Source organism: Nuphar pumila, chromosome 1 (assembly GCF_984573655.1).
Source record: "Nuphar pumila chromosome 1, dmNupPumi1.hap1.1, whole genome shotgun sequence".
In the NCBI taxonomy this organism is placed as follows: Eukaryota; Viridiplantae; Streptophyta; class Magnoliopsida; order Nymphaeales; family Nymphaeaceae; genus Nuphar; species Nuphar pumila.
This window is the reverse complement of record NC_143249.1, coordinates 38,098,827-38,125,610: the sequence shown is the minus strand read 5'-3', so window position 1 is coordinate 38,125,610 and position 26,784 is coordinate 38,098,827. Positions and strand designations below refer to the sequence as shown.

The 26,784-nt window shown below is 37.0% G+C and overlaps 1 protein-coding gene across 1 annotated transcript; it reads left to right on the top strand.

Moving 5' to 3' along the window:
• Positions 1-225: 225 nt before the first annotated feature.
• On the top strand, positions 226-26,784 carry LOC149848731 (transcription initiation factor TFIID subunit 7-like). The gene is made up of 6 exons (XM_090012317.1): positions 226-459; positions 1,981-2,116; positions 25,744-25,877; positions 25,959-26,081; positions 26,166-26,238; positions 26,487-26,784. Exons 2-6 carry the CDS (start codon positions 2,005-2,007, stop codon positions 26,627-26,629), a joined length of 585 nt encoding a protein of 194 aa, XP_089868443.1. The 5' UTR covers positions 226-459; positions 1,981-2,004; the 3' UTR covers positions 26,630-26,784.

Sequence of the window (26,784 nt, the reverse complement as noted above, 5' to 3'; positions counted from 1 at the left end):
CACTGGATACTGTGAAAAACTGAAAATCAGCAACCAAGATTTGGGTACACAGAATCCATATTCAGATGCGGGTCTGATCCGGTTCGGTCCAGGTCAGAATTACGACCCATTTGCAAACCCATTATATACATATATATATATATATATATATATATATATATATATATATATATATATATATATATATATATATATATATATATATATATATATATGTATCTAGATCGAGAGAGAGAGAGAGAGAGAGGAGTTTTCCGGCGGCAAAACAGATTGCGCCGAACCCCTCTCCCACTGTCGGACGCCGGATCCCGGCGTCTGTGAGGACCGTCCAATACGAGGCGTGGTGGAGACGGAGGGTAGGACACTGTCCGATAGTGGTGCGATCGATCCAGTCGAGTGCGGCCGTTTCCGTCACCGGAAAACTAGGCCGTGGGGGTGGAGCTCAGTCTGCCCAAAAAGGTATGGCCTTCATCCCCCTTTTTTCTTAAGTAGTTTTCCGGTGAGAAGATGCGGGCAAAGTCGGTGGCGCTGGACCTACGACCCTTTCTGAACATGGAGGCTATGATGATAGAGTGAACCGACTTTCCTCTATGACCCACCTGCTCCAATTGGGTCGGCCAATTCAATCTGGGCTAATCCCACAAACAATCATTCAAAACCCGTTGTTCAATTTCGGAATTTAAGGCTCGGTTTGCAAATGAATCAAGGCAGATTTGTCTGTTTACTCTTGATAATAGTAAATGTTAAGAACAAGTATCTGTCAATACATGCAAGGTGGTTGTGAAAAATGAGGCAAAGAAATTGGTGGATTTGGTCATCTTCAGCAACATGAATCTTTTGTTTCTTTTGAAAAGGAAAATATTATTAAAGGAAAATTTTGAAAGGTGATGAGTCTCTGTGATTGCATCAGAGCAGTTCCAAATACAATGGGTCCTAATCCAATAGACGTTTGTTCTAGGAGTTCCTTTGGTTTCTCTCCAGCCAGATGAACCACCCGGTGCATAGTAATCACCACCATATTATACACAGTTTGTCATCTCATCCGATTCCCTAGTAACAAATTTCTTTGGAATGTGCATGGTCTTGCCTTTGTAGTCAAGTCTGGCCAAGACATGTTGAAAATTTCTTGGAAGTATTGGACAAATCCATAACCAATGAGAACTCAGCCTTCTCATATTTCCAGCACATGCAGACAATATTGACAGTTAACAACCAAGGAATTAGTTTTGAAATATCATGATGATGGCTCGCAATAGGATGGCTGATGTCCATAAGACTAAAAAGTAGATAACCATCGTTGTGGTGATATTTTATAAGGACTGCAGTTGTACATGGAACCAAAATATACATAATGAACTTAAGTAAATTTACTTTATTCATTGTGATGAGCTGCGTTACAGATTATCTTCACTAAGTTTCATTCGGATTCACATATCATGGTCATGTATTTTTCTTTTTATCATAAGCCGAAGTAGTCTGTAAGTCTATGACAAACAAATATTTGTTAACATCTTTTTTTTTTCAAAATTCCCTCTTTTCTTTCTGTTGATTCGTGAAGCTACACTGGTTATGACAATCCCACATATAATTACTGCCATAGTGATGCAGAAGATATACCTTCAACAATTGTATACAATGGTAGTAATATGCTGATTGTGGTTATTGAGAAGTCAAGGTGATCAATTGTGGCTTCTCCCTCTGGGTAATGTCAGGACTCTATGGTGGTTAGGCAGTAGAAAAGGTTGAGGTCTCTTCTGAAAATGTCCTATAACTTCACAGATGGTAGCAGAGAACTGTGGAACATTGTCAAGTTGACTTACGCTCTGAGAATCTTTATTTCTTTTTTCTTTTCAAATTTTGTTTGCTTTTCTTCCCCTCATTTCCCCTACTATTGGCTATTATTGCCTTTTTTGTGTGCCTTAGAAATGATTTTTGTAACATAATATGTTTTAATTTTGTGCATCATTGTTCATTTAACAGTTTGATGAATACAACTTCTTCAAGATGGAAGAGCAGTTCATTCTAAGAGTTCCTCCTTCTGTTTCTGAGCGCATTGATCGCCTTTTAAGTGAGAATGGAACTTCTGAGGATGGTTCACTTGATTTATCTTTTACTGGTATGGTAATTCAACTTTTCAAGTATTTCTTTCATTCAGTTAATTTATTTGGCATGCCTTTTTGGATTTGGGTATTTGTTTAATTTCATGTTATACATAGAATTATTTGGTGTGATGGTTAGGCCTATAGTCATTCTGCCTTTTAAGTATTTCTATCATTTAGTTAATTCGTCTGACATGTCTTTCTGGATTTGTGTACTTATAGAATTTAGTGTTATACATAGAAATTATTTGGAGTGATGGTTAGGCCTATGGTCATTCTACCTTTAAGTATTTCTATCATTTAGTTAATTTGTCTGATGTGCCTTTTTGGATTTGGGTACCTGTAGAATTTCATGTTATACATGGAAATTATTTGGTGTGATGGTTAGGCCCATTCTATGTCACATGGATATGGCTGTAGACATGGGGGTACATCCATCTTTTCGACCTTGATCAAACTATCAACTTTGTTCCAAATTTCCAATCCCATATTGGTTGCATATGGATTGGACCAATTGGGTCAAATGTGCCCAAAGGATCTACAATTGATATCATAAATGTAATTTTTGAATAAATGGGTTCATATTTGGTCATGTTTGAGTTCAAATGGTGTCCACAAGGTCCAATGGATGTACTAATGGTTAATATGGTTTGACATACTTTTTCTAGTTTAACCTGTTTGAACATACAAAACTACATCAAAATTGAGCCTACAATCTAGTTCAAATTTGTCTAGTGGAAGTCTGTCTATGGCTAAATGGGTTCAAACTAGGGTTACCAGAAGCGCCAGTAGGCATGTGGAAGCACGCTTCCTCGAAACGCATTTCGCAAGTGCAAAATACAGTGCTTCAGAAACGTTCGAGGAAGCACATTTTTCCCAATAATAGGAAGCACATTTCCCATTAGCGGGATAGCACAATCCCTTTTGGAATGGTGATGTGCTCCCCGATAATGGGAAGTGTGGCTCTCTTTTTGGGGAACCATTAACCAAAAAACCTCCTCAAAAAATAAATCCATTAAAAATAACCCTTCTCGGCTTCTCCTCCTTTTCGGTCTTCAGAGAGAGAGAGAGAGAGAGAGAGAGAGAGAGAGAGGTTAGGGTTCGAATATTATACCCCCCTTCCCCTTTTTCTCGATCTTTAATTTTTTTATTTTATTTTTTATTTTTTAAGAAGCTGAAAATTGTCAAAAATGACCCTGACAAGTAGGGGTGCAAACGGGTCAGATTTGGTCCGAATCTGAATCCAAAATACAAATAGTAGATCCAAAATCGGTTCAGATCTGAATTGGATCTGAAGAGGTTAGATTGTATCTAGATCAGAGTTGGCAGTCGAGGAAGCGGGAGCGGGAAGCGGAAGCGAAAAGTGGGAAGCGAGGCATTTATAAAATTTTAGGAAGCGGGAAGCGCGGGACACCTTAGGAGCGAACCGGGAAGCGTCTCGGAAGCGACCTAGGAAGCGAACCGGAAGTGACCTAAGAAGCGAACCTGAAGCGACCTAAGAAGCGAACTTGAAGCGACCTAAGAAGCGAAGAAGGAAGCAACATAGGATTCGAATGAGAAGCGAAAGGAAAGCGAATAAGAATCGAAAGGGAAGCAAAAATGTAATTATATATTTTTATTTTATCAAAAAATAAGATTTATGTCGTCATTGACAAAATAAAACATGTATCTAAGACAATAAATAATATAAGTTGCAATTATCTAACAAATGCATCATTTGCAACTTTCAAGCATTTAAAAAAAATGCATCAAGAGAAATCATAATTCATATTCATGTTGCAACCATTTAACAAATGCATGCAAGCACTAAATAATGCATTAAAAAAACTAATAAAGTTAGATTAAAACGCATACCTTTTTCAATGAAAAAATCAAATGACTTGATTGTTGTAAATCTTGTGATATCTACAACATAGAAAATGAGAAATCAATAAACTCAAAGATTACATAGAGATATGGTTAAATTTTTAAGCTATAAAGTTTTAAACTGTAAATTATAAGCTATAAAGTTCTAAAATAGAAACTTAAAATTAACATAATCCACTACTTCACTTCATCATGCAAGGTTCAAAATAAAAGTACATATCAAACCAATAAAATATTACAAGACCATGACAAAAAAATAACATAAAAGTTTCTAAGTTGGACTACTCCAACTACATCATCAAAAGAATAATTAGGAATTCAATAGTTCATTAATCTGTCATCTTTCTCTTCCCCTTCAAGTCAACAATAGATCGAGAACTTTCTGCATCATCACGCGCTTCTTGTCCTCCACGACCATGCCTTTTGCCCCTTTCTTTATTTCCTATAATGAATATGTTAAAAAATTAAAATATTCAAAAATCATAATTTAAAATATAAAAAAAAATATATATAGAAAAAAGTAAAAATAAAAAACACTAAGATCAAGTGATTAACATACCTTGCCTAGGTCTCTTGCTAAAGAAACGATCAATCCGGCCTTGAGGAACTGATGGTCGCTCTTGTATATCTGCAGTTCTACTAGCTCTGTTGGATTGATTTGTATCCTCTTCAACTTCATTTGTACGTATGATTATTGGAGGTAATGGAACTCTTGGTTGTACATCTTTGAGTTTGGATTTGGAAATAGTGCTTGATTGTTATGCACTATCATCCAAATCTCTCCAATGCATGTCATCTAATCTCAACGTGTTTTCTTCTACAATAGGAAGTTCTGGATTGATATCCCATTTTCGACTAGGTCCTTCTTTGTAGCGATTGTTGCACCTTTTTATAACAAGAATATAAAATATGAATACTAATAAACAATCAATGATAGAAAACGAGAAAAAAAATACCAAAACAAAAGTACAACACAGTTTAATTATACCTATCAATCAATCAAAGATTGGAATGAATATACACCAAGGTATCAACACGATCTTTATTGAGCCTATTTTTTTTAACATTGTGAATATAACTGTAGGTGCTCCAGACTCTTTCTGCAGAAGATATGCTAATAGGTTGAGATAAAACCTTAATAGCTAATGCTCTCAACTCAGATGTATCACCACCATAAAAACGCCACCAATTAAGCACCGACATTGTAGGATTCAATGCATATATTATTGCTGCATTTCGGCTAAATCTTCCACTTCTTGATGCAAACGCCACAAGTTGTGACCTATATAGTGTAGATAGCTCTTCATTTCCAGCAGATATGACTTCAAGCGCGAGCATTGCACCGTCTAAGATATCATTATCCTTTTTTGCAAAAAAAAAATTAATAACTATAACAAGAAAATGCAAATGAAATAATAAAATAATTAAATCATTAAACTTTATTAAATAGATCGAATAAAATTTTTACCGGGAAAAACTCGTTTGACCCCTTCTATGCTGGGATCTTGAGATACTCTGACTTGTAATATTTTGGAGTAAGCATGTGGGTTAGACTATGGAGAGGCACATTCATTATATCCCATTTATTTGAGACAATCTTATGAATCTTTTCATACAAATCTGGTTGTCTTTTTAGATTGTTTTTTATTTCCCCCAACATGTTGTCCATGTGAAAATCTCTACAAAAAGAGATTGTGTGTAACACCACAATACAAGAAATACAAAGAGTGCACAAAGGCACAAATGAGAACACTCACACGTGCACGAAGGCACGGATACACATGCACAAAAGCATGAAACAAAATGAACTTCAATTCATAAGTTTCCAAGAGGGGCTTTACAAAAGCATTGTTATTGCATATGCACTCACAAAAAAGGATATGTTTACAAGGGCCACTAAGGCCTATTTATAATGCAAAAAGAAGCCACAGGTGCAGCTCAATATGACTGTTGGAGCTGCACCCAACGGTCACATTTGTGACTGTTGGGGCAGCTCCAACAACTATATGGAGTTGTCCCTTTCACAACAGTCAAAAAGAAAAAAAGTATAAAAAGCAAAAGTAAAGAAAAAGTAAAAATGTTAGCCCATTAGGGTGGCTGACACCTATTGAGTAAAAGGACTGAAATACCCCTGATGGGTATTTCAGTTTACAGTTAAAAGTGACATAATATTTTAACACTCCCCCTCAAACTCAGGGTGTCACGACCGAAAGTTTGCCAAGAAGGAAGTTAAATCTTGGAGAACACAGCGCCTTGGTGAAGAAGTCTGCCAGTTGATATTCTGATGTAACATAAGGAAGGTCAATGGTTTTTCTTAAATATTCTTCACGAACATAGTGGCAGTCCATCTCGATATGCTTCGTGCGCTCATGAAATGTGTGATTTTTGGCAATGTAGATTGCACTTTTATTATCACAACATAATTTTGTGGGCCCTATAAATTTTCCTTTTGTTCCTGTATTGAGAAAGAGAAGAGAAAGAGAGAGGGAGAGAAAAGGGAGAGATCGACTCCGGCTGTCACGATTTCTGTTAAAGAAATCGTGACCTAAACATGTATTTAAGTTTACATTACACTATGGGTCGGGTCTGGTATATCCAGACCCGATAACTAAATACATGATCTTTTTCACCTCCCCTCAAGTTGATCATGGTTTTGGACCATGAACAACTTGCTTTTAAGCATCCAAAAGCGATCCTTGGTTAACCCTTTGGTAAATATGTCTGCAACCTGTCTTTCAGTACTGACAAACTCAGGTTCAATCTCTTTTTCTTCAACCTTCTGCCTCACAAAGTGTTGGTCGATCTCAATGTGTTTGGCACGACTGTGATGTACTGGATTGAATGACATATTGATAGCACTTTGATTGTCACAGAGCAAGGTAGTGTGAGAGATCTTTTCTCCTACTTCAGTTAGAAGATGCCTGATCCATGTGACTTCGGCAGTGGCAGCAGCCATGGATCTATATTCAGCCTCAGTGCTTGATCTAGCGATAGCTTTTTGTTTTCTGCTGCTCCAAGGGATTAAATTTCTTCCAATGAAGGCACAATATCCTGATGTAGATCTTCTTTCGTCGGGATCTCCTGCCCAGTCTGCATCACAATATACAGTAATTTCGTGCTCGTTTTGGCCATGGGACTGTGGTAAATATATCAATCCATCCCCAATAGTCCCTTTCAGATATCTAAGGATCCTCTTGACCGCTTCCATATGTCCAGTACGTGGCGCATGCATAAATTGAGACACTTGATTGACTAAATAAACAATATCAGGTCTAGTGAATGTGAGGTATTGTAACATTCCTATTATGCTGCGATACCTGGTGGGGTCATCACACAGATCTCCATCATAATTGCTAAGTTTTTGATAAAGTACACTCAGAGTTCCTAGAGGTTTGCAGTCTTTCATGCCTGCCTTGTTGAGAACATCTACGGTGTACTTGTGTTGAGTGAGTGTCAATCCATGAGCCTGGTTGTCAACTTCTACACCAAGGAAATAGCGTAGAACTCCAAGGTCTTTCATTTTGAACCTTTGACCTAATAAGTCTTTTATTTCTTGAATGTGGTCCACAGAGTTTCCTGTGATGATAATATCATCGACATAAATTAATAATAGAGTGGTCACAAATTGGCTTTTAAAGATAAATAATGAGTGGTCCAGCATGGAACATGAAAATCCATGTTTCTGAATCTCAGATGAGAAGCTATCAAACCAAGAGCGAGATGCTTGCTTCAGGCCGTAGATGGCTCTTTTTAACCTGCATACATGGGTTTTACAATTTTGTTCTTGATATCCAGGGGTTTGTTCCATGTATACCTCCTCCTTCAAATCCCCACGTAAGAATGCATGTTTTACATCAAGCTGACTCAACTTCCATCCATGTTCAACAGCCAGGGAAATGATAATTCGAATCGTTCCCATTCTTACAACCGGACTAAAGGTCTCATCATAGTCTTGCCCTGCTTCTTGAGTGAATCCTTTTGCTACAAGCCTTGCTTTATATCGTTCAATGGTTCCATATGGCTTGTACTTGATTTTGTAGACCCATTTGCATCCGACAACATTTTTGTCAGGTGGTCTGGGAACAACTTCCCATGTTCCACATTCATGCAAGGCTTGCATTTCATCATTCATGACTTCTACCCATTTCATAGAAGCTGCTGCCTGATAATACATGATGGGCTCTTCATCCTTATTGATGGCAGTTAAAAATAATTGAAAATCCAAGGAGAAATTGTTATAACTAACCCACCTGTCAATAGGATGCCGTATGCGGTTTGATTTTCTGACTGCGAGGGTATGAGAAGGAGTAGGATTGGCGACTGAGACCTGATCTAAATGACTTGATGTTGTCGGTCTCTGTCTGGAATAGACAATGCCTTTGTATCTGCCCGGTACTTCCTCTGTATTCTGTGACCCCGACGTCCCAGTGTTCTAAAAGACCTCTTCTTCTTGTTGCACGCAATCTGAGGAACATGTTTCATTGGAGCCAGCAAAAAGTTCTGAGCTTAGCCAAGGATAGTAAATTTCAGTTGACATATTCGTTGTGTCAGCTCCGTGATCAAAATTTTGTTCATCAAAGACAACATTTCTTGAGGTTCTGATACATTTGTTGGTGGGATCATAACACCTATATCCTTTGTAGTCATCTGCATATCCCACAAATCTGCACTTTTGGGCTTTGTCTTAAAACTTGTTTCTCAGGGACTGATCGATATGCACATAGCAAACACATCCAAAAACACGCAGATCATAATAACTAGGATAAGTTCCAAAAAGATAGTGATAAGGAGACTTATTTTCCAGAATAACCATAGGCAGTCTGTTTATCACATGCACGGCAGAATGGAAGGCTTCTGTCCATAAGTTGATGGGAAGATTGCTGTCATGAAGCATACTCATGGCACTTTCAACGATATGCCTGTGTTTTCTTTCAGCAATTCCATTTTGTTGAGGGGTGTGAGGACAGGACACCCTTCTTCCTATTCCGTTACTTTGAAGAAAAGAGATAAAATCACGGGATGAGAATTCCCCACCTCCATCACATTGGAAAAATTGAATGGACTCAAAAAATTGATTTTTGACAAGGGAAAGAAAATTTTGAAACAAAGAGAAGACTTCCGACTTATTTTTTATGAAATATATCCAAGTGTATCGAGTATAGCTATCAACAAAGATTAGATAGTATTTGCTCCCAGATCCAGAGGCAACTGGGGCGGGTCCCCATACATCAGAACAGATTATCTCAAAAGGTTTTGAAGCTCTCTTATTAATGGAATGAAAAGGCAATACATGACTCTTGCAGGAAAGACAACTGGAACATTTGTGACTGTTCTCATCCCTATTTAGACTTTCTTTTGGAATGAGATTATTAGATACAAGTTTCTCAATGAAATGACCCCCACAATGTCCTAATCGACTATGTCATAAGAATGACTTATTACATTCAGAAATACTAAAAACATTAGCAGAAGAGGATGAACACGACTCTAATGAAGGCTCTGAATTCAGGTGGGCAGGGCGGACAACATGACAAGGAGCTTCTTCAAAGACATACATATTGCCTCGTCTCTTTCCTTCAGCGAATGTTTCCCTCGTGCGAAGGTCCTTGACCTGCACAGAGAAGGAAGTGAATTCAACTGAAGCATTATTATCATCAATAAGTTTGGAAACAGAGACAATATTTTTCTTAATGTCAGGAGCATGAAGAACGTCAGAAAGAGTAAGAGTGAAATGTGACATGGGAATGACAGTTTTTCCAACATGAGAAACAGGATGGTGGGATCCATCTCCAGTGACAATCTTACTTTTTCCAAAATAAGGAATGAGATTAGAAATCTTACCTGCATCACCTGTTACATGAGTCGCTGCCCCTGAATCGACAAACCAGGTGCCTTCATCGCTCTGCTTCAATTTCAACTCTGACAAGGCAGATATCAACAGATCTTTAATCTCTCCACTGCTTGAGAACTTCCTTTTGTTTTCTGTCTGTGGACCCTTTCCTTTATTCTCTGGATTGTGCCAACAATTCGCCTTGATATGCCCCTTTTTGTTACAAAGGAAGCAGGTAGGAATGGATCTTGACCCCTGCGCATGAGCTAACATATTTGGAGTGGGAAGCAAACCACGCCCTCCGTGTCCACTTCGCCCTTGTCCTCCTCGTCCGCGTCCTCTACCATAAGACACCCCTGTGGCAAAAACTTCTTGAGAATTTGTGTGAACGTGAGATTCCTCAGAGAACCCTTTCAGAGTCATCTCATACTGAATTAATTTTGCTCGCAACTCATCAAAGGTAGGAAGGGCAGGGAGACACAATAGGGAAGTGACGATCATGTTGTAGTCGGATCCCAATCCACTCAGAGTCTGTTGTACCATATCGATGTCACTCACCGCGCATCCTATAACTGCAAGTTGATCTGTGATAGTCTTCATCTTGTTCAGATATTCCATGATGGTCATGGAATCTTTTCTCAACATCTGGAATTCCCTCTTGAGAAAAACCATTCTCGCCTGCGAAACTTGTGAATATGTTTGAACCAATTTTTCCCAAAGTTGCAGAGCAGTACAATTGTCGGGAATGACAAAAAAGACCTCTTGGGACAAGGTGGAAGTGATGTATGCAACCACTGATTGATCTTTCCTTTCCCAGTTGAGGTACTCAACATTCTTGACATACACAATTGAACTTACTCCTTTGTCGTCTTTTTCTTCTCTCGTAACAAATTCGAGTGGGACGGGAGTGGTTCCATCAAGGTGACCTAAGAGACCTTGACTCCTTATAAAAGGAATGATTTGTCTCTTCCAAATCAAGAAGTTTGAGGTAGTTAACTTTTCAGAAACGAGTTGAGTGAGAAAACTTGAGGAAAGATTGGATGAAGAGGAATGAAGATCCATGAAAAAGAGTTTTAACAAGAAAGGGAACCCCCTTTTTTTTTTAGTATTCACAGAGTGCTCAGTCTGCAGTCAGAGATGTTTGCTGATTTTTTTTTTTTGCACTGAGTAACTCAAAGATAGACCGACCAGAAGCTGTCAGAAGAAAGACTGAGTTTTCAATGTGAATCCCACTCGTAACAGTCAGAACAAAAATGATACGAGAAAAAAGACAAATGAGAGCAAAGAAATGAACAGATTTTCTGTCGCACAGCAGGCTGGACAGTAAAAAAAATAATTTTTTTTGGAATCCCATATTATATGTCAACTGGTGGGTATGCAGGAAAATAGATTTGAATAAAGAAAGAATATTCACGTGAAGTAGATTCACGTGAAATTCATGACCTTTTGATGTACAACGTTCACGTGAATCAAGATTCACGTGAATCCTGCGTGAACAGATTAGGGATTCACGTGAGATGTGAATCCACTAAAGGAAGAAATCGTGGAAATGAAATCCATGTGAGATTAGGGATTCACGTGGGATTCACTGCGTGAAGAAAGTGGGAAAACAGAAAGGGAAAACGAGAGGAGATTGAAATCGTGGTAGAGAAAAAATCAAGAAGGAAATGAAGAAAAGAATAGGCGAAACCTCAAACCTTGATTTTCCGCACCTTCGGAATCCACTTCAACCCTTAGCTGGATCTTGGCTCTGATACCATGTAAATTTTCCTTTTGTTCCTGTATTGAGAAAGAGAAGAGGGAGAGAAAAGGGAGAGATCAACTGCGGCTGTCACGATTTCTGTTAAAGAAATCATGACCTAAACATGTATTTAAGTTTACATTACACTATGGGTCGGGTCTGGTATATCTAGACCCGATAACTAAATACATGATCTTTTTCAGGCCCTTGAACTTGAATATTCATATCTTCCAACAAGTTGTGAATCCAAACAATCTCCATGGTAGTAGATGCCATGACTCTATACTCAGCTACGGTGGATGAAAGCGATACTTTTTGCTGCTTCTTGCATCTCCAAGAGATTAATGATTCACCTAAAAAAATACAGAAACCAGTGGTGGAGTGACGGTTATTTGTGTCACCTCCTCAATCAGAGTCAGTATAAGCAATTAAACTTAATTCAGACGTAGAAGATAGAAATACTCCCTTGTTTACTGTACCCTTTATGTATCTGATGATACGAAGGATGGCGCTCATATGGACTGTAGTAGGTGCATGTTGAAATTGACTAGCAACATGTACTGTATGAGAAATATCAGGCCTGGTAATGCTGAGATACGTTAGGGATCCAACCAGTTGCCGGTAAGGTGTGAGATCTTTTAAGAGAATCCCATCATCAATCTTCATCTTCGAACCTACTATTTTAGGAGTTTCGCAGACCTTGTCATCTGTGATTCCTGATCTATTAAGAATCTAACAAGCAAGTTTAGTTTGAGACAAAAAATAGCCTCTCTGAGAATAGGCAACCTCAATTCCCAAAAAATATGTCAGAAATCCTAAGTCTGACATTTCAAATTTTGAAGTCAAAATAGATTTAATGCTCTTGATTCCTTTGATATCATCACCTGTTATTAACATATCATCAACATATAACAATAATATAACAATCCCTGCATCAGATTTCTTAACAAACAATGCAGTGTCAGTATAGCATGAAGTGAAACCATTTTCAGTCATTACATTGTTAAACCTATCGTGCCAAGCCTTGGGTGCTTGTTTCAGTCCATAAAGAGCTTTACGAAGACAAAGAACTTTATTTTTAGGGATTTCCATACCAGGTGGAGCATCCATGTAAACTTCTTCATTAAGATCTCCATTTAAAAAGACATTTTTGACATCCATTTGGTAAATATTCCATTTTCGAATTGAAGCAATGATGATAAGACATCTGACAGTAACCATACGAGCTACTGGAGCAAATGTCTCTTCATAGTCAATCCCATATTCTTGACTGTACCCTTTAGCTACAAGACGAGCCTTATACCTTTCAAGAGAACCATCACTCTTAGTCTTGACCTTGAACATCCATCGACATCCTATAGTTTTCTTGCCATTGGGAAGAGATTGAAATTCCCAAGTGTTAACTTTCTTAAGAGCTTTGAGTTCACTCTCCATGGCTTCTCTCCATTCAGTACATTGTTTGGCTTCTCCAAAATTTTTTGGTTCAAAATAAGAGTGAATGACACTCAAACAAGCTCGATATTTAGGAGAGAAAGAATCAAAAGATACGAATCTAGAGGGAGTCCTTCTAGTTCTTTCAGTTCTCCTAGGATGAGAATCATGAGTGGAAATAGTCTCACTAGGTTCACTATATAGTTCAATAGCACTCCTAAAGGTGCTTCTATCTCTATGCGAATAAGTGATGGGTTCTCTAGATACATTTTCTTCTGGAGGGGTAGAAAGGTTAGAATTATTGTTGATCACAACCATTTCATTTTCACTATTATATGTTGATTCATCATCACTAGAGATATCATCATCCTTAGATAAAAGGTAAAAAAGAAAGGAGTAATCGACATTTTCTAAATGAGATTCATTTTTTTCAAAACCACTATCATTTTCCAAAAAAGTTACATTCCTTGAAACATATAATTTATCATTCTTAGAGTCATAACATCGAAATCCTTTTTGAGTTTCCGAATAGCCAAGGAAAGCACAAGGAATGACTTTTGGTGAGAGTTTATCATTTTTATCGGTAAGAACAAAACACTTACAACCAAAAACTCTCAACCTATTATAATCAGATTCTTTTTCATATAGAATCTCAAAGGGAGAAATTTTATCTAAATTTTTGGATGGAAGTCGGTTGATAAGATAGACGGAAGCAAGAGCCGCTTCGGCCCAAAAATTTTTAGGAATATTTTGGGAAATGAGAAGGGTTCTAGTGGTTTCAATGATATGCCTATGCTTTCTTTCGGCCAAACCATTTTGTTGTGGGGTCTTAGGACACGATCTTTGATGGACAATGCCACAATCCTCAAGATATTTCTTAAACTCATTAGAGAGATATTCACCTCCGGAATCGGTCCTAAATATATTTAAATTACTATTAAATTGATTTTTAATCATCATATGATATGTTTTAAAACATGAAAAAACTTCATGCTTATGTTTGAGAAAATGTATCCAACAATATCGTGAGAAATCATCCACAAAAATCACATAGTAAGCAAAACCACCTTTGGATATGACAGGTGCCGGTCCCCAAACATCCGAGTGAATAATTTCAAAAGGTTTAGTACTAAACATAGTTCTTGGTTCAAAAAGTATACTTCTCATTTTTCCAAGAATACAATCATTACAAGAGAAAGTATTTTTACAAAGATCTTTAACAAAATGTAGATAGGATAACTTGGTAATGTTGGGATGACCAAGTCTCTTGTGCCAAACATTTATGTCTTTATGTTGGGCCACATTACAAAAGGTGTTTTAAGGAATTTGAAGAAAGTCCACATAGTACAAGTCTTCTTTCCTAGAGCCTTCCCCAATCAATCTCCTGGACCGGTGATCCTGTATTAAACATTTATTAGATGAGAATTGAATGTTACACCCAAGGTCCGTGAGTTGAGAAACGGAAAGCAAGTTTAAATTTAATTTTGGTATAAGTCTAATTTTTGGAATAAAGAAGTTTTGGGTTTTAAAATTTCTAATTCCCTTAATTTCTAGAGAAGTACCATCCGCGGTTGAAACAAAAGAAGGTGACACATTTTTAGAATACTCGGAAAGAGATGAAATGTTTGGGGTCATATGAAAGGATGCACCCGAATCTAAGAGCCAAGAAGTTTTACCTGGAGGAGAAGAGGTGGATACGGCGGCATCGGAAATAGCTCCCTTTATAAGAGGTTGAAGAGCCTCCACAATTTGATTGAGAGATAGAGCTTCTTTTGAAGATTCCTCTTTGGATGGTTGAGATGTAGTTGCCATTGCTAGAAGTTTCTTCCATTTTGGGCAAACCGGTTTGATATGACCCGGTTCTTTGCAAAAGTGACACGAGATTTTGCTATAATCTCTTCTTCCTCCTTGATTTTGATTCTTAAAATGAGGAGGTCTATATGTTCTTAAATTGTTACCGGGTCTAGAAACGGCATTAACACCATCACATTCTTCTTGATTTGTGGACATTGCAAGCACACTAGGATTTTGCTTGCTAATGCCCATACGGGTTTCCTCCCCACTTAATTTAGTTAAGACATCTTCAAGAGAATGAGAGGTAAAAGAGGATAGGAGAGAAGATCTTATTTGCTCAAACTCGGGCCTTAGCCCATTCAAAAAATTGAAGAATCGATCTTCTTCTAATTGCTTATGACGAAGTTCTATGGCTTCTCCACTCCACTTGGGTTCAAGCATGGCAAGCTCATCCCAAATTGAAGAGAGTTCCGCAAAATACTCTCTTATAGACATATCACCTTGAACAAGAGTTAACGCTCTCTTTTGAAGATAATACTTATGGGACAAGTCCCTAGAAGTATACATCTTCTCAAGATACTCCCACGCTTGAGAAGCCTTTTTAAACTTTATAATGTTGGCATTAATCCTTGTCTCAACGGAAGAGAAAATCCAAGACAAGATCTTGAAATTCTTCGTTTCCCATTCCTCATGTTTTCTACTAATCTCAAGAGCATTAGTTCTTTCATCTCCCTCAAGGATTTTGATTTCCCCTTCTTTAACCAAAGTAATTTTAGGCTCGGGTTTCGGAATCGAGCCTTGAATGTAACCCCAAAGCCCTTTCCCTTTGATGTGAGCTTCCATATTTCCGGCCCACACATGATAATTTGAGCCATTTAGCTTGAAACCAAGAGAAAAATGGGAGTCTTTCTCACCCATTAGAGAGGAAAGAAGAAAGAAAAGAATACGTACCACAATAAGATTTTAAATCTTTCTTGTTGTAGTAAACTTCTAAAATATTGAATGAAGAAGAGCCTTCACTCCAATCACCAAAAACTTGAAGGCACGTTTTTCGAGGCACTTGATATTGAGAAGAATCACACCAATTTCTTTCTCCAAACAACCTTGCTCTGATACCATGTGAAAATCTCTACAAAAAGAGATTGTGTGTAACACCACAATACAAGAAATACAAAGAGTGCACAAAGGCACAAAGGAGAACACTCACACGTGCACTAAGGCACGGATACACATGCACAAAAGCATGAAACAAAATGAACTTCAATTCATAAGTTCCCAAGAGGGGCTTTACAAAAGCATTGTTATTGCATATGCACTCACAAAAAAGGATATGTTTACAAGGGCCACTAAGGCCTATTTATAATGCAAAAAGAAGCCACAGGTGCAGCTCAATATGACTGTTGGAGCTGCACCCAACGGTCACATTTGTGACTGTTGGGGCAGCTCCAACAACTATATGGAGTTGTTCCTTTCACAACAGTCAAAAAGAAAAAAAGTGTAAAAAGCAAAAGTAAAGAAAAAGTAAAAATGTTAGCCCATTAGGGTGACTGACACCTATTGAGTAAAAGGACTGAAATACCCCTGATGGGTATTTCAGTTTACAGTTAAAAGAGACATAATATTTTAACAGTCCATGCCTCCATACACTTCACCAATTATAGGGCCTTTCTGATCACAAAATTTAATCATTTTATATATGGGTTTTGTAATCAATAATACTAAACGTACAGAATCTCAATATTCTTCATCAATAACAGTTGTTTCTGTTGTAACAACTTTTTTTTTCATAGTTTCATCCGTGCATGATTGCTTCTAATCGATCCATCTATCTGAAATTACTGTAAGCCTTAAGCTCTCCCTCACATCAAGCAAGTGTTTCAAAGTAGTATAATGTGAAGCAAACCTTGTTTTTACAATCTTTATTAACTCTAATTTTTCATTGCTTCTAAAGATTGTTAGTGCTTTTGAATGATTTGTGATATACTTTACAATTTCTTTACTCTGCAAATATGTTTCTCCCAACCAATGAAACTCATGTGCCAAATCCTTAAAGATCAAATTAAGTATGTGCACAACACAAGGTGACCAAAAAATATACTTATACGTTTGTTTTAATTCTTCACCTGCTAACTTGCAATTTGCTGCATTGTCTGTAATCACTTGCACTACATTAGAAGGCCCCACAAGTTTAAATTTCGTCTTCAAAAACTCTGCAATGTTTGCAGCTGGCTGTTGCACATTAGAAAAATCGCTTGCATATAAGAACATCGAGCCGAAACAGTTTGATGCAAGTATATTTATCAAGCGTTTGTTCTTGATATTTGTCCAACCGTCTGAGACAATAAAAACTCCAAACTCCTCAAACTTTTCTTGAAATTCATTTAACTCCCTGTGAACACACTCTTTCTCACTGTCAAGCAACATTGTTCGCGCTTTTTCATATGATGGGGGTTTATATCTGGGCACTTTACTAACTGCAGATATCATCTCTTCCCAATATGGTGATCGAAGCACATTGAAAGGTATGCCATTTGCACATAAAAATATGATAATTTTGTGATGTACATCATCTCTTTCTACCTTTTTAAAGGTATCACGAATATCAACTGTTTTTCGGCTTCCACTAGATGATGTAGTTATACTAATAGGCGTCTTTGATTTATCAATTCTTCATCTCCTCAACGCAAATGTACTTGATGAAACCTCCACTCGTCGAACTTGCCTCTTAATTTTCCTTGCCAGTTCTGCATTTTTTGCAATTACAGGACAAAAGACAATCCCAACACTTTGCCCCTTTGGAGATCCCATGAGATGTGCGAAAACTCGAGTATATGACCCATGATAAATATTTTTGCAGTGCCTGCACATAAAAACCTGGGTTCCACCTTGCTTTCCTTGTCCACTCTTCTTTTGTTTCAATACATGGCGCCATAGCACTGTTGTTTTATGCATGCTAGGTGGTTCGTCATCTTGGTCATCTTCAGAATAGTAGTCATCCGAGTCATATTTTTCTTCATCTTCCTCATCAAAACAATTTTCGTTTCTATCCTCAAACTGATATGGACAATCAGAAGACCTCTTGCCCTTTCTTGCATTGTCATTCCGAACACCAGTAGACTATTCATGCTCCAAGTTGTACAAAGAATCATCATTGTCATCATAATTATCGTGATCATAGCTTGTGATGGTCATTAATGAAGCAAAGAACATGCAAATATACCTGCATCATAAAAGTATAGGAATCATTTTAGAACACTTTAAAAAAGCTATTATTAACAGCAAAGGATGGAGAGTGAAGAACACAAATCATTGCTTATATACACAAATGTATGCACATTAATATATATAGTATATAGTATATACTATATAGTAGCAGAAAATATGTGCACAAATTCACAAAAAATGAATAAAAAATGATTTCTTTATCTAAGACAGAGAGGATTGAACATGTAAAAGGCTGATGAAAGTTGAAACTATGTTATTAGTCAAAGGTAAAATCTATAAAGCTAAGCTAAATTATCAAACAAGAAACAGATCCATTAGGATGTTATAGATTACAAAAATCACACGTTAATTCCTGAACACACAACATTGATCGTGAAAGTATAACATGCATTAGTATGTTTTACATTCTAAGGACAAGAGTCAAGACATATATATTTCAACAAAATAATAAATAAAGACAAATAAAGCAATTAGACAGAAAACATAATCTTCTTTTCAATAAAGAGGTTATGTGACCAGCTTGCTCGTAGCATTGGACGAGACTTTCGTGCAACTGCTATCCATGGAGATAAGTCTCAAGGTGAGAGAGATTGGGTGTTGAATGAATTCTCTGTTGTACATATCCCTACCAATCATACAACTATACCATTAGATTTCGTGCAGCTTCCATATGAAATAAGAAAGATGACCAAATAAACTCAGTTAAAACACAAAATGTGAAATGCTTCTCAACCAATATACTGTTCTTTCATGGGACTCACATAAGAATATAAACCACCATCATATTGATAACACAAAAGATAAAGACCATCATGTTATTGCAACAGGAAAATGAAACAAATAGTTTCTAACAATCCCTTATTCCCTAAATGTACCTTCTAGAGAGAATGAAGGGATCAAACCTGCAACACAAACCTCTACTCACGAGCTGAACCTCACACAGGTCAGACTCCAGCCCTATATCACTTGAAAACTCTTCATCAACGCGAAATATGGGCCCACCATTTGGGGGAAACAATTTGGATGGGTCGAAACAGGTCTAAACTCATTGACTGACCTTATTTCCCCACCTTAACGCCCTCTGAGTAGCCACACAAATCTCAGATTTTCAGAAAGTGCACCAAAATAAAATTAAGTTAGACAATGATGTCCCAAACCCTAGGCAGAGAATCAGATCTCCTAAAGACCAAAACTTCCAGAAAATAAAACTGATAAGCTTTCCGTTTTTAGAAGATCAAGGTTACGGTTACAAGGCAACGATAAGCTATAAGCAACCCAATAAATAATGATAAACATAGATAGAATAAATTGTTTCCAACAGCATGCACATGAATAAGCAATTCGGCAAAACCGACAAAGAGTGTAAAACTTATTCCCATTTCGTCATGCTATTCATAACCTAAATGTCATATTGTATGACTGCAGAAGGATTGCTTGTTCCCTGGAAATTTTGTTTCAGTAAGTAGCAAGGTTTTAAAACCCGTGACACGAAACTCGACTCGTTCTTTATTGACTCGTGACTCGGCGGGTCAACTCGGTGACTCGGACCGGGTTTTGTTAACTTTTGATTTTAAAAGAAAAACAATATATAATTTGTCTGAAACCATGTTTTTGAGTAAACATAGTCTCCAAATATCTATAAGAATATAAAAACAAACTACCTAAGGTTCCTAAAATGGCCAATCATATATGCTAGCTTGTTTTAAAAGTTTTAATTCCCTCTCTAACAAATCCATAAATGTAAAACAGGGATATATGTGCATATTGAAAGTTTACAGAATGCCCAATATCAACATAAATAAGCAATTTTCTCACGTATAAAACTATGCAGGAAATATATTAATGGCACAACTATAAAAAGACTACTAATATTTGAATATGTACAATGCTTGTTCACATAACAAATGGATGATGAAACCTAAATGTGACTTCCCATAGGCATCCAAAACTCAAAAAACTGTAATTTGAAACTCAAAAAACAAATTTCAAACATCACAAAACTCGCCCGAGTCAGGCCGAGTCAAGCCCGAGTTTTGGCAAACCGAGTTTGCCTTGCCGGGTTGACTCGCTGGAGGGGCGAGCCGAGTCAACGAGTTGACTCGGCGAGTTTTAAAACACTGGTAAGTAGCATTATTTTCAAAATGAAGCATTACTTGAACGGACAAAGAGTGTAAGATATGCATTTGTTAGAAACTATTTTCACATGATAGCATTGGAGCCCCATTAAAGGGGTACGAAAGGGAGAACAGAGATGGAGAGAAGAGATGGAAAGAGAGAGGTCGTGGGAGATACAGAGAGAAAAGATGGAGAGAGGAGAGTACGTACCTGAATGGATTCATCGCCGTGGAGGTCGCCGGATGTCGGTGAAGGTCGCCGGATTTTGGGTTCCGCCGATCGTTTGCCAGAGAGAGGAGAGAAGAAGGGAGGAGACTCGGATTGAGCTGCGTGAAAAAACCCTAAAGCCCTTTCGGGTTTTGTTTTCACGGGTTTTTCAAAATCTCTTTTTTGCCCTTTTAAAAAAACTTGTTCTTTTATTTATTTTTGGAAAAAAGTAAAAAAGAAGAAGATAAATTTGTAAAATCGCCCCTTCGTACCCCTTTAATGGGGTACGCGCACCCCATTGAAGGGGTACGCACACCCCTTTAATGGGGTATGCACTTTCCCATTGAAACGTGCGCTTCCCTGTGCGTTTCGAAAGCGCCACGTTTCGCGCTTTCGAAACGCGTATCGGGGAAGTGCGCTTCCCCTACTATATTGGTGCTTCCGGTAACCTTGATCTGGATCCAAAATAAATGTGGTAATATTGGATCAAGAAAAAAGTAGAAGAAAACAAGCTAGTGGATCGATACTATCGAGTCCAACGAAGACATTACAGTAGAAAGATAAAAACAAGTTAGTGGACAAAGGTTATATGTATATACATTGAGTCAATTATCAAGAGATTTTCACACTTGTGAACTTGAATCATCCAAGGACATTTCTTAGCTTTTCGTTTGTAGGAAAAAAATGTGTGCTCAATGGAGATCTTCACAAAGGGTATCCATGCCATTATCCTCGAGATTTCTACCCAAAGAAATCACTTTTACAAAGATGTTTAACAAAAGGTAAATAAGAAATTTTAACAATATTGGGATGTCCAAGCCTTTTATGCCATACATTAATATCTTTGTGTTGGACAACATTACAAAAAAAGTTTTTTGGAATTTAAAGGAAGTCAACATAGTATAGATCTCATTTCCTAGAGCCTTTTCCAATCAACCTCCCGAACTGGCGATCCTGTATCCAACATTTATCAGATGAAAAATTTATATCACATCCATGGTCCGAGAGTTTAGAGACCGAAAGCAAATTTAAGTTTAATTTTGGTATAAATCTAATTCTTGGCATAAAAAAACCTTGTTTTTCAAATTTTCCAATTCCTTTGATTTCAAGAGAAGTTTCATCTGCTGTTGAAACAAAGGATGGAGAATTTTTTTTTGAATATTCGGAAAATGAACAAATACTTGGAGACATATGAAAGGAGGCACCCGAATCTAAAAGCCAAGAAGTCTTACCGGGAGGAGAGAAAGTTGACATGGCGGCTCCGAAAATTGCCCCCTTGAGAAGCGGTTGAAGTGCTTCCACAATTTGATGCAAAGAAAGAGCTCCATTTGAAGAAGATGAACTTTCTTCCTTTTGGGGTTGCGGTGTGGTAGCCATGGCAAGTAACTTCTTCCATTTTGGACAAACCGGTTTGATGTGCCCCGGTTTCTTACAAAAGTGGCACACAACTTTGCTATAATTTCTTTTTTCGCCTTGCCCACTATTTTCCCTTGCTCCTTGATTTTGATTTTTGAAGTGGGGAGGTTTGTAGGTTCTCAAATTGTTTTCCGGTCTTGAAACAACATTAACACCTTACCTTCTTCTTGGTTGGAAGGTGTTGCAAGAACACTTGGGTTATTTTTGCTTATACCCATACAAGTCTCTTCCCCACTTAATTTAGTAATTACATCCTCAAGAGAAGGGGAAGTAAAGGCGGATAGAAGAGATGATAGTATTTGTTTAAATTCGGGTCTAAGCCCATTTAAAAAGTTGAAAAAGCAATCATCTTCTAATTGTTTATGCCTAAGCTCAATGGCTTCACCACTCCATTTGGGCTCAAGCATGGCAAACTCATCCCAAATAGAGGACAACTCCGCGAAATACTCTCTAATAGTCATTTTGCCTTGTTGGAGGGTCAAGGCCCTTTTTTGAAGATAGTACTTGTGAGACAAGTCTCTTGAAGTTCCTCTCAAGCATGACAATATCTTGAAAAAATTCTTGGCAAAATGAAAATGTTACCATTTCATGATAGAATTTTTGTTTCTTCTAGACCACTTGAGTTAATACATTCAGATGTTTGGGGTCCTGCACCGGTCATATCAAAAATTGGATATGCATATTATGTAATTTTTGTCGATGACTTTTCTAGGCATACTTGGATTTACTTAAGCATAAATCTGGGGGTTTTTCACACTTTCAAACATTAAACAAAATGACTAAATGATATTTTCATTTTTTTCATTGATTCAGGGGAAAAATTTATGTCCAAAGAATTTAAAGACTATCTTAATTTATATGGCATCACACATCAAAGATCTTGTCCACACACACCACAAAAAAATGGCCTGGCTGAACGAAAATATGGACACATTATGGAAACCCCTAGGACTTTATTAATAGCAAATCAAGTTTCAAAAGGTTTTTGGGCAGAAGCTGCCCTAACTGCTACCTATCTCATTAATTAAATATTTTCTTCTTTGAAAAATATTACTCCAATTGAGAAACTTGTTAACTTATCTCCTGATTACTCTTAGATTAAGGGTCTTTAGATGCAAATGTTTTTTTTTCACCAACAATAATGATAAACTCTCCCTCGATGCCATTCCTTGTGCTTTCTTAGGTTATGCAGATAACCAAAAAGGCTATAGGTGTTTTGATTTTCAAAATGAAAAATTGTATGTATCAAGAAATGTATCTTTTTGGAAAAAGAAAGTTTCTTTGAATTTGAAAAGTCCAAGTAACCGAATATTCTTTTTTGACAGATTTGACTTCAAAATCTAATTAATGTGATCATGGATATGATTCAGACAATGATCAAGGTACTATTGATTCTGAACATAATGTTGATAATGAAGAGCAAACTCATAGGGACGTTAGACTACAATATTCAAGACGTAGAGAATCTAATTTTTCATGTGCATTAGAAAAATACTCTGAAGTATAAACCAGAAGGTTATCCAGAATTTCTAGACCTCCTAAAAAATTTATGTCCTACACATCTTTTTCACCCACATATAAAACATTTATTGCATTAATACAATCATAGGTAGAACCGTCATCCTATTCATAAGTCAAAAACCATACAGAATGGATAGAAGCCATGAAGGTAGAATTGGAAGCGTTAGAAAAGGCTAACACTTGGACTATTCAAGATATTCCTCTAGGCAAAAACTTATAGGTTGTCGATGAGTTTACAAAGTTAAAACCAAGAGTGATGGAACTCTTGAAAGGTACCAAATTAGTGGTTAAGGGGTATGCCCAAGAGTATAGCATCGATTACGAAAAAACTTTTGCTCCAGTTGGCCAAATGACCACAGTTAGGACATTAATAGTTTTAGCCTCTATCAGAAAATGACCCATATTTCAAATGCCCCACTTGGTATCCCTAAGGGTAAAGTTCCTCATTTAGAAAAAGTTCTTTACGGTCTTAAAAAAACACCAAAAGCCTGATATGACAAGTTTAGTCATGTTATGCTTTATATTGGTTTTCGATCTTGTTTGACTGACACTGCTTTGTTTATTAAGAATTCTGATGCAGGAATCATTATTCTTCTTCTCTATGTAGATGACATAATCATTACCGGAGGCGACAAACAGAGAGTTGAAAACATTAAAAAGCTTTTTAAAACTCATTTTGAAATGATTGATTTAGGTTTATTGAGATATTTTTTAAGAATTGAAATTTGCTTATTCTCCTCGTGGGTATTTATTATCTCAATCTAAATTTGCTTTTGATATTGTTTTCAGGTTTGAAATTACAGATGATAAGAAAGTGGACACTCTAGAAGTTGTCAACATCAAAATGAGAATCGATGATGGAGAACCTCTTGATGATCTCACTCCTTACAGATAGCTTATTGGAACACTCTTTTATCTTTCTATTACTAGACTTGATATAGCACACGTTGTACACACAGCTAGCCAGTTTCAGCACACTCCTACTTTTATTCATATGGAAGCGATTTTGCGTACTGTTAGGTACATAAAGTCTTCCCTTTCACGAGGCTCCATCTTCTTGTCTGCTTCATCTTCATTAGATTTAATTGTTTATATTGATGCTGATTGAGGAGGTGATCCCAATAACAAACACTCAACCATTGGTTTTTGTGTTTTCTTAAGTGAATCTCTGATTTCGTGGCGATGCAAAAAGCAGCAAAAGGTCTCTCTTTTGTCCACCGAAGCTGAATACCGAGCCATGACCACCACAACAATAGAATTAGTTTGGCTCAGACGTTTGCTAGATGACATGGGAGTAAAAGTGACACAAGCTTCACGCATGTGCTGTGACAACAAGAGTGTGATTTATATTGCTAGCAACCGAACATTTCATGAACGCACCAAACATATTGAAATGAACTATCACTATGTCAGAGAGGAATATCTACATGGAACCATTGATCTGTCATATGTTACATCAGAATATCAATTAGCTGACTTCTTCTCTTAAATATCATTTTCTCTTAAACAAATTTTTGCTCATTGTACCGTAAGTTTGAGGGAGAGTGTTAAAAATACAAAACATGTAATATAATAATAATAATAATATATATATATATATATATTTATATTTTTTATTTTCTTTATTCTTTTTATCTAGTTCACTTTAAACTAGTTAGTCAATATCTAATTAGATCTTGACTAATAATATAGTTGTTGGTCCTAGTCCAACTGCTATAAATAGAGCCGTTGGACTAAGTGCAACAACTCTTAGGAATAGCTCTCTAAGAGCTCTTTCCACTCCTCTATTTTCTTGTATAAATAGGGGTGACCCCCCCCCCCCCCCCCCCTTTGTAATCCAATGCTTCTTAAGCATTTCTCATGAGAAATAAAAGTTTATTATTTTATCTTGTGTTCTTTCATTCATACTCTTTTGTGGGTTGTGCTTGTAGTGTCTTCAATAGACACCCGTTGTAAGCTTTTGTGCTTTTGTGGAAGATCACCATTTCATTACAATATATAAGTTTATGTTTGAGTTTTTTCCATTTTTCTGAGAGAAAACTTATCATATACTTAGGTCTCTTGTCTTTTGGGTGTTTTCAGTTGAAATGTAATGCATGATACAAAATATTTCTACCACATGCTCATCCTTTTCTTCTTTTTTTCTTTTGAGATGATTTTTCCCTAATTGCAAACATTATTTGTCAAGGTTGATCTTTGAGTGGACGTTGGTTAATTTTTCTTGAATTACCAGATTATTTTGTCCCTGATTTTTTCTGTTGTTGCTTATGCCATTCCATCATCATTCTTAAATAGCAAGGCATCTCTTGAGCCATTGATGGGGTGACACTAGCTTCAAACATATAGTTTCTTCAGTTGAGCTTTCCGTGGTGGTTAGGCTACTGTTATATCTGAATGCTTGTGCTTTTTTAAGGCAATTTTTTGTTCTATCTTGCTATCGGTTTTGTTTGATTAATAAACATTGCTGGATTTTGACAGTTGTTTTCTTTTTATGGCAGAGGATGGGCGAAATGGAACATTTGTCATTGGTAACGATCGTTTTCCCATCTCCCTTTTGGATCTTCCCTGCATCGTTGAATCGTACAAAACCTATGATGATAATGTGTTGATAAAAACTGCAGATATTGGACAGGTAGGTTGTAATATGCTTTTTCAATCTTCCACTAGTAAAATATCTGATCTGTGTTGGTTATCAAATGTGGGTTGGTGACAGATAATTTTGGTGAGAGATGATGAGGGTGATCCTACTCCAGACAATCTTGAGTATAGGCATGGCCTCACTCCCCCAATGAGGGATGCTCGTAGAAGACGGTTTCGTAGAGAACCTGATATAAATGTAATCATTGATTTTGAGAGTATTCATTGCATTCTTTCTGTTTTTTACATGTCATATTGAACTCATGTTGATCCTGCATTACAGCCAGAATTTGTTGACAAGGTTGAGAGAGATATTGTCAACATCCTTTCATACCGTGGTACTACCGACAATGCAGATATCCTTTACCATCAAGTTTTGTTTTCTGTGATGCAATTGTTTGTTACAACATTGTTCAGGCATCTCCCCTGGCTCAACGAAATTATGACCCTCAGAATCAGATATCTACTTCGGACAATCTGAATAAATATGATGTGTCTGGGATTCAGAGCCTACTTGGTCTGTGTCAGTTCTTTAAGATTATATATTCCTAGTATTCAACTTCATTTAGCATGTTGTTATAGACCTTGACAAAATGCAGCTCACCTGTTGAAGTCATCGAGCATGAAGATGCCAATGATGGTGGCACTAAAAATGCACATGCACCATCAGAGAAGCCAGACAATGCTGGTCCTACAGAGGTTGATGATGACCCTGATAGAAGTGAAAGTGATGATTCTGATGATTAGTCGTATACAAAGCAAGCACATGTTAGCGGATGTATATCAGAACTCAGAACTTGTATAATCTTCCACTTGCTTTAGTTGTATATGAAAAGAAAACTTGCATTAGACTTCCATCCGTATACATTATGAAATTTGGTGTAAGCTTTATTTTAGTAGCT